The sequence below is a fragment of the Anopheles gambiae genome, chromosome 3 (genome assembly GCF_943734735.2).
Source record: "Anopheles gambiae chromosome 3, idAnoGambNW_F1_1, whole genome shotgun sequence".
Lineage (NCBI taxonomy): Eukaryota > Metazoa > Arthropoda > Insecta > Diptera > Culicidae > Anopheles > Anopheles gambiae.
Window position 1 is genome coordinate 28683109 of NC_064602.1, and position 9051 is coordinate 28692159.

Sequence of the window (9051 nt, forward strand, 5' to 3'; positions counted from 1 at the left end):
TTATTATAGTTGCGATTTATCTTTGCCCTGGAGGAGCCAGAAACCACCCTTCCGAACCCATTTTTTAACTTTCCACTCGGAGCGCTTGCAGCGTGCACTTCAACTCAGGTTTTCTGGGCGTTCCAGCAAACGGCAAGAAGTTGTACGAACTTCTTGGCCCCGGGAACTCGTTACACAAATGCAATCAAACGACGCTTCGGAGAGCTTGTTAGGGATGTCGCTGCTTTCCCACTGCTTCTGCTTTGTGTTCATTTAATCTTGGAAATGTATTTCAGTCTAGTTCCTGCGCTATTTCCCAGCCCAGATGCTGTGCGATCCACACTTTAATCTCATTTTGATCGGCTTGAAGAGCGCAAGTGAGAGTGCTGAATGGCAGAGCAAACGGATAAGATGCTGGGGCTCTTGTTCCATTTCTGTTACGATTAGACAACATTATCCAATTGTGCAATCTGGCGGTTGCTCAACATTGGTTGGTTTTTGTTTTGCCCGGAAGAACAAGCACAAATGGTACAATTATCTTCACATTACAGCACAGAGAGCTCAGGTAGCGGAAACATGCTCATTTCACCGCCACAACATCAACATCAAACGGGAGGGAAATGTCCTGTAATGATGATGGCTCGATGTTGCGGCATTTGCCAAGGTACGACAAGAAAATGCTATTCTCGATTTCAACAGTCCTTACCACAACCAGCAAGAGCCACAACAACATCTGGGCACAACGATCCGAGTGCTGTTTGTGCTGGTCCGAATCGTTTTGCTCCAGATACTGAATGTTGCTTCCGAGAGTAAAGAAATGGGTAACAAACCGCCCAGTAGATTGGGTGAAAAATCCGATACCCATTTTCACATGTGCTGAAAGTTGACTTTCATCTAGCAAACAGAAAAACAACAACCGGTAGCCTAGCTTCGGAATGTGAACAGTTCACTTTTAGGGCAAAAAAAGCACATCTCCAACTCCCAATTCGCTGAGTGTAAAGTGTACTCCGCACACCGGAATGAATTTGCTCCCCAGCCCGGATCCGGAAAAGGGCTAAGCTTTGTGGTTTGAAGTTTTTGCAAAAATCGCTCCCCTCCACCCATCGTCCCATAGTCCCTGGGCAACCGTACAGCATCAAAAACTCTCGAAATGGATATTTCTACCGGAAATTGCTTTTAGCGTTAAGCCTGGCCGCTTTTTCGTTGTTTAGTTTGGTGGAAGGTCATGCTACCGATGCCGGGAATGGCCATGCCGGTACCAGTCAGGCAGGTATCGAGAGAAGGAGAAGAAGAGGGGGGGGGGGTTGAGGAGGACATTATTTGCCGGATTTTTGGTTCCAGTCGAAGCAATCGTTTGTGGATCCGAGACATACCATTCGAACCAAAAGGGGTTTCGGAAGAACGTAAGGGCCTGAACTGATTTCACCAGAACTTCGATTGTGAGAGTGTGTTGTTTCAGGCTGGTCGCAGAGATGCCGGTTTGACTTCTTCCGAGAATCTTGTTTGCTAGAAAACATCGTGGAGGATTCTGGAAAGCTTTCTGGTGGAAAATTGACTGAATCAGCATCGAACTAGCACAACAACATGGACGCAGCATGTTAATCCTGAAACTCTAATTGACGGAAGTGTTTATACGACAATCTCAAACAGAGTGTATGGTATTGTAATTTTTTCAAAAAATGTGTTACGGCCTTGACGAATTAAACGGAATGAACGATTGTCTCACACCTCTGGGTTGAAGACTCGTATGAAAATGAATCAGTCAAACGTAGAACTGCAATATGCGATGGGTTAATTAGTATGTGGGTCTCGAAGGCCTACATTGGCTGGCATGTCAGCAAAGTACACTATGCGAACTATAAGAAGATTCTTTAAATCTTTCATTATTAGTATAATTAGTAGAGGTAATGAACCATAAGTACCTGCTGCCAAATTACACCGGTTACAGCGGATTTTCATCCTAATGGTAAAAATTATGAAACATAGCCTAAAAAAAACATACCTGTTTCTATATTATATGTGTCCCTGGTGCTAACTGATTCTCGAAATGTATGTGATGATGTGGGTACAAATATACAGAAGGGTAGTTTTATGCGAAACGACCAGCAGACGATCGGCCTTGTTATTCTGACCTGTTTTATTAGAAAAGGCCGGTACGAACATTGTTGGTAGATTTTTGAAGAGGATTAATTTGTGACCAACTCAACAAAGAATTAATTTTATTTTGTAAGAAAGCAAATTAGAAATTTTGTAAATATTGAACCACTCCAAATATTTGAAAAGTTCAACAACAGAAAAGTCCTCAAAATTCCAGCGCAAAATACTTTCATTAGATTGTTCTAGAACGCATAGCAACTGTAGAAGAATCAAAAACCTGTACTAAGCAAAATAAATTGAACTAAACGTTTTGTACCGTTTTAGGTACGCATCCGATCCCAGTGTGTTCCCACATGAGTTCCAAAAACCTGTTTCATCGTTCCACTGCATCAGCGCGTGACCGAACGCGTTCCATTCCTACAGGGAAAAAAACGGTATGGTAACGGAAGAGAGCTTCACCATTGCTTGTACCCGTGCTGGCAAACCGATACCAGCCAAGCGCATGCGAATACAGCGAGAGAAGAACGAGTACACAAACCGGTTTCCTAGCACAAACTGAAACCTGAGAACCGAGCCGGCTGGAACGTATTTGCCGTAACGTGCTCTCTCAGCTCCAGTTTCTTTTTTGTGTGCTCACATAAAATCGATAACAGCGCTACACGAGTACACGGGTACGTGTGTTGAGCGAGGGATGGAATTTGTACCCATCGGGCGATGCGTGTTCCGGTCCGAACCGGTACAGTGCGCTTGGGTCGTTCGCTCTCTCTCTTTCTCTTTCCCTCTCTCTCGTTCGCACTCTCTCGCAGGGGATTTGTATAGCATGACGCGTCGTTTTGTACCGTTCCTGGGTTCAAGGTTAGCTGCCAAGTAGGTGCAACGGAACAGCGAGAACAGTCTTCAGTCGGGATCGATCCGTGCAGGAGACAGTGCAGGTCCGGAGCGGTTTGTGGAACGAAAATCGAATATATAACTTTTCCCAGTGCTTCGTGTAGTGTGAGCAAATAAAATAACAAAAAACGTATAAAAAACGTAATTCACATGAAAATAATACAGCCGCTGTGCATATACACCTTGACGGTACAGCTGCTTTGAGCCGCGCCTGTAGCCATCTTGGGCGAGAAAGATCTGTCATCGGCCGGTTTGTTGATCAACGCAAGCCGGCATCGCGCCACTCGGCTTATCGAAACATTATTGGGTGTGTTTGGCTGTTAATTAAATTAAACTTAATTTACACAAACATTAAACAAAACTCTGAGAAACTGCAGCTTGAACTATACAATCTTTCGGCAGGTTCTACGACATCTTAATTCAGGTAAGCTTTCAATTTCAGCTTAAAAACTATAACTTCTCGCTAGAACCGATGAACCATTGTTGACTGTGTGTGTTGTTATTTCCCCCTGCCATTTCCGGCACTAGGAATCATGAGCAAGCCGTCTCGTTTTATATCCAGCGTTTGGAAACATTTCGAGCGCCTAGGCGACCGTGCAAAATGCCAATTCTGCCAAAATACGTTCTCCTTCTCGACCGGTTCGACGGCCAACCTGAAGCGGCATCTCGCCCGCAAACATCCGACGGATCCGCTGCAGGAAATGTACGCCGAGGTGGCGGAGAGCGAACCGTCCTCACCGCCCGAGGAGACCAACGGGGAGCAGACGTGGGACGACGGCATCGAAGGTAGGTTTGGAATCGGGTGGCGTGCTTGTATCCGGAGGTACTCGGAAGGTGCCACGCCACTATGGGAAAACGTTCGGTGGTAAAAAAAGTGAAAATGATGATGCAGAAGAATTTTAGAAGGGAACACACGGGCTTTCTGTTTCATTTATTCTGTAGGGTGTGAATATTTAAAAAAAATGCATTTTTTGTGTTCCTTTCAGGCATACTAATACCAAAGGTAGAGTGCGTAATGCCGCAAGTGGAAACGAAACCGAAACCCCAGCAGCTGGTGTCGAGCGTCTGGAAACATTACGATCGCGACGGATCGTCGGCCAAGTGTCACCATTGCCCTAGGGTTATATCGTATTCGCACGGGTCGACGTCGAACCTAAAGAAACATTTGATCCGCAAACATCCCGATGCTTCGCTCGATCCCGAACCAACGCCGGACGATGAGCTGGCAGGAGAGCAGGGGGAAGACGATCCTTCGTCACCATGGTCAGAAGGCATCGAAGGTAGGGTCGTCGAACGGGCTATTTAAAAGATCCCATGCTCATGCTCAAGGGTTAAATTGATTTTTTTTTAATTAATCTTTCCCAGGAATAGTTGTCCCCAAGAAGGAGCAAGCGACGCCGGGCGGCAAAACGTACGCGGACATTTGGAACCACTACGATCGGGACGGTACGATGGCAACGTGTCACTATTGCTACAGAAGCATAGCATTCTCGGCCGGCAGCACGTCCAATCTGAAGAAACATCTGACACGCAAGCATCCGATGGTAACGGTTCAGAGCCGTCCGGCCAAGAAAAGGCAGAGCCTGGAGCGTAAGGTGAAATTACCACAATCACCAAGACCGCTGAACGATTACTTCGATGAAGGTACGTCGAATGATAAATGCATTTTGTGCCTTCATTTATCGTTCATTCGGGGAAGTTTGCCAGGAGCCTTCTCTTTGTTTTGACAGAACGAAGGCTCACACTTGAAGGGTTTCATTAAGAAAAATCACCCTATTCATGATTGCATTTGTTTTCCACTTTCTCATGCTCTCCTTCAGATTCAATCCTACCGGCAGTGGGGCTACAGCCCAGAAACAGACCGAAACCAACGTCCAGCGTTTGGAACCATTTCGATCGCAGTGGCACAACGGCCAAGTGTCGCATCTGCCTGAGAGTGCTCACCTATGCCGGCACGACGTCGAACCTGCGGAAGCACATCCTACGCCAGCATCCCACGCTGACGCTAGGCAAGCAGGAAATGACGCGGATTCATCACGTCACGCTGCCAACGCCACCGCAGCGCCCCGACAGTGCGGACGACACGGAACGGCCATCATTCACGGCCAAGTCGTTTGTGTCAGGCTCTCCGGGTGAGTCGAGTGACAGCGAGCAGCAGCAGCCTGCTGTAAAACCGCTCACCGAAGCCAGGGTGGCAAAAATGCACGAGAGCATTGCGCTGATGATTTGCCGCGGCAATCATACGTTCGCGATGGTAGAGGAGGAAGCATTTCAAGCGCTGTTCACGCAGTACAGCCACCGGGAGTTTGAAATGTGCAGCAAGTTTACCTTCAAACGCCTCTGGCTGCCGCAGGTGTACGGCAAGGTGCAGAGCCGTGTGAAAGCTGAGCTAGCGACGGCGCGGGCCATTTCGCTGGGCGTTAATTCGGCGACAAGCGTCAACCACGAATCGGTGCTAAGCGTTACGGCCTATTTTATCGATCAGAATGGGAAGCTGTCGAATGCGCTGCTGGATTTTGCGCGCTGCACACCGAGCTACGGGGGAGAGAACGTGGCAGCACAGCTGGCCGAAGTAATGAAGCTGTTCGAAATTGACGGCAAGGTGCTCTCGATCGTAACGGATAACGATGACGCCAGCGTGATGCAGGCAGTAGAAACGCTCAATATTCCCCACGTTGCGTGCTTCGCGCATTCGATCGATCCGATCGTGATGCTGACATTGAACAGCACCATACAAGGCACACTAGACGAAGTGCGGCACGTGGTGGCGCAGATCCGCAGCAGTGCGAAAGCACGCGAATTGGTGGAGGATATCGAAAACAGCGCACGCATTACGACCCTAAAGCTGGACGTACCAAACGACTGGCACAGTACGTTGGACATGCTCGGTCGGTTTGTGGCGTGCAAGGAAGCGATCTTGGCCTGCTCGGCCGAGCTAAACATTGCGTGCAAGCTGGAGGGTAAAGATTGGCTCATGCTCGAGCAGTCGACCCGGGTGCTGCAGGAGCTCGCTACCGCAGTGCACGAAGTGTCGGCCGACAAGCTGGTCACCATTTCCAAACCGTGCGTGATGTACCAGCTGCTCGTTCATCGGCTGGAAGCGATGGCGTTGGAGCAGAACGTCCTGATGGATGTTTCCGCGATGGCCGCGACACTACGCGACAGTATCCGGGAGTGTTGCGCATACGTGCGCAGCAGCCCACTGCTAACGCAGGCCGTCATGCTCGATCCCCGCTACAAGGCCGAAGGGTTCATGCAGGACGAAGAGTGTTTGCAAAAGACGTACGAAAGCATCGTCGAAGAGATTGCTGCCCTGCAGTCGGACGGTGGCGATGGTGGCGTACCGATGGAGCTAGATAAGGAATCGGAAGCGGAACAGTCGCGCACCAATGAAGAGGCACTGTATCAACTGTTCGAAGCGCACAAACACAGCAAGCACGATGGATCGGCGCTAAAGGTAAGCGCCCAGTACGAGCTGGACTACTACCTGAAGGCGAAACATTTGCAGCGCAAGGGGGACCCGCTGGAGTGGTGGGAACGTAACAAACACTTCTATCCGAACCTGTACAAACTGGCCAGCAAAAGCCTTTGCACACCGGCTGCATGCGTTTCGGCAAGCGGGTGCTGTGCAAAGGCGGAGGTAGAGTGTCGGGAGCGTAAGAACCGGCTGCTGCCGAAGCGAATCCAGCAGATGGTGTTTATAAAATACAATCACCACCGCTACCAGGCGGATATAGCGGACGATTAAGCAGTGAGGTGGTATGTTTCCCTATGCTGATGAATTTTTTTAGAATTGTATTTAAGAATGAATTTTTAGAATAAATACTGACGAAGCTATCAAAACCATAGTTTACATTATAATCGTTGTTATTCCATATCTCGATAGCCTTATCGTAATATTTCTCCAAAATGATGCCCCAATTATTCTGATCGTAGAGAGCTCAACCCACGATCCATCCACCCTGTGCCACTGAAACTTGCTGCCCAAAACGAATCACAAAGTTTCAAAGTTCGAGTCTTCGTCGTCTACGACTTCGGCACGCAAATAGACTTCTGCAATCCAACATTTATGTTAGTCACGTACGGGCGACGTTCGTCCCGTAACTTTGATTCCAAATCGGCTACAGTGCCCGCCATCGTGCACGGAACATTGCCAAGATTGCCCTTCAGAAATGTATATAGTGCCCCCTTTAATACGAGAAGCGCATCATCCTGTCGTTTGCTTTACGACCGTCGACGGCGCATAAAGTCCTGACGCAAGTAGCACCCTCTCTTTAACCGGTTTAACCCTCATGCATCAAAAACACCCGAAATCACTGGGAAAAAAGGGTTAGTTCGGCAGCAAGAGCGCACCGGATGAAAATTGCCATGGGTGGAATGTGATATAAAATGCTTTACAAATAAGTTTGTGCTATCCTTATGCTATGCCGGGCTGTGCCGTGGAGATAAAGTGGAAAGTTTAGCGCAGCCTCAATGTGGAGATGGATTGAGAGGGTTGCTGGTGTAGGAAGAATTGGAAAGTGAATCGTTATCTGGACTTTTTTTTAGATCTTTTGGGACGCTTATGAAGCTGTAATATTACAACGCACTTGGCGCACACATACTTTCTTCGCTACGTTATGCTTTGGCAAGTCTGTCCTGAATGGTTGGAAAACAGTAGTAGCACACGTGCTTACCTTTTTCTTTGTTCCCGATAATCCGCCATATTTTTTCCATAACAAGGCATCCGCAAAATGGGTGATGATGATTCACGTTCAAAAATACCACCGCCAGGTCTCCGGTGGGCACGCTCGACAGGGAAGTAATATCTATTCACCACTCGTTAGCCGTCGGGGCGAGAGGCAAAGGTGCGTTCCACTTTTCGGGCGGTTCGGGGGCAAATTTGTACCAGAAACGTGATTTTAATGACATTTTTGGGCCATCACGTCCCTGCTCTTACTTGCGACGCGATAGCGGAAGTGGTGATGGTGGTAGTGCACCACGGGGCAAACAAGAAAAGTATCGTGTTTCCTGCCCGGATGCGCTGGCCCTTGTGCAGCGAGCAACGGGGAGCATCTTGGAAACTATGCTGATTAGTTTTCTTGCGACTCTTACAACTTGGCAGGCTGCTGGATGGTGGCTGAAACGATAGAATCGGCGAGACGCGTTATGATAGGAGGATGGAGGCAAGTCCTCGAGAAATCATTACGTTTCCCCTGGACAATGGTGTCGCCCCTGTGTACTTACAGTGTGTTTTCAATAGGAACTGTTCTTTTTTTGTGTGTGGTAATGTTTTTTTTTGTTGGTTACGCTCGGTACACATCCCGAAACCGAACTCCATACCTCCTGATGACGCCTTGGCAAATGACAAGTACCGACCGTTTTCCCGCCGGAGCACTTGAACGCTCAGCAACGCACGAAACGTGAGGTCGAGACGCTCGAAAGTATGTCATCCGAAATCGCTTGAGCCTGGCAGGACCGAGACAATGGTCCCACCAGTCTGCCAGGTCTGCACTGACAGTTTCGGGACAACTAGAGCTCCACTTCGAAGAACAAATCTCCAAAACCGGCACGGCGGGATCTGGCGGGTTTTGTCGCTGCGTCTCGCAACACAACTGCTGCAGGCACGTCTGTGGAATATTTCTGGAATACACTAACTTGCCAAAGTAAGGGCCTCGGGGAGTTCTTCAGGATGGTTCCCCCTTTCCACGACTCCATCTACGTCCAAAATGCCGATGCCACTTCACGATTGCTGTCCAAGATTTGGGCTACCGTTCTTTCGACACAACCAACCACACACACAAGCACGTCTTCAGATACAGAGTAACCCGGGCGTCTCCAGACGTTGGAAGGGGATTACTTGGATGGGTTACGCGCGGTGAAAGCTTACGCGTTTCGTCTGGGCTCGTCCGGACCACCACCATGCGGGTATGGCTCCAGGGAAATTTGGCAAAAATTCCGACGAAACAAATTGTAATCTCTTCACTCCACACACCCCAGTACTCGCCGTGGTCTTCCCCATCACTGGTACGGGATTACTGCCGAGAACTCTACACTGGCATTCGGGCGCCTTCGGGGCATTATGATGGGAAATTAATAATACTCAAA

The 9051-nt window shown here is 48.7% G+C and overlaps 1 protein-coding gene across 1 annotated transcript; it reads left to right on the forward strand.

The window, feature by feature from the left end:
• Nucleotides 1-2908: 2908 nt before the first annotated feature.
• LOC133393311 (E3 SUMO-protein ligase ZBED1-like) lies at nt 2909-6812 on the forward strand. The gene is made up of 5 exons (XM_061657775.1): nt 2909-3388; nt 3493-3750; nt 3951-4244; nt 4330-4608; nt 4785-6812. The coding sequence occupies exons 2-5, from the start codon at nt 3498-3500 to the stop codon at nt 6710-6712; spliced, it is 2754 nt and encodes a 917-aa protein (XP_061513759.1). The 5' UTR covers nt 2909-3388; nt 3493-3497; the 3' UTR covers nt 6713-6812.
• Nucleotides 6813-9051: the final 2239 nt, after the last annotated feature.

Bases quoted from the DNA above. Each gene is read 5' to 3' on its own strand.
- LOC133393311 (XM_061657775.1), top strand. From the start codon at position 3,498: ATGAGCAAGCCGTCTCGTTTTATATCCAGCGTTTGGAAACATTTCGAG. The intron at 3,751-3,950 runs GTAGGTTTGGAA...TGTTCCTTTCAG, and splicing joins GTGGGACGACGGCATCGAAG to GCATACTAATACCAAAGGTA. The intron at 4,609-4,784 runs GTACGTCGAATG...GCTCTCCTTCAG, and splicing joins GAACGATTACTTCGATGAAG to ATTCAATCCTACCGGCAGTG.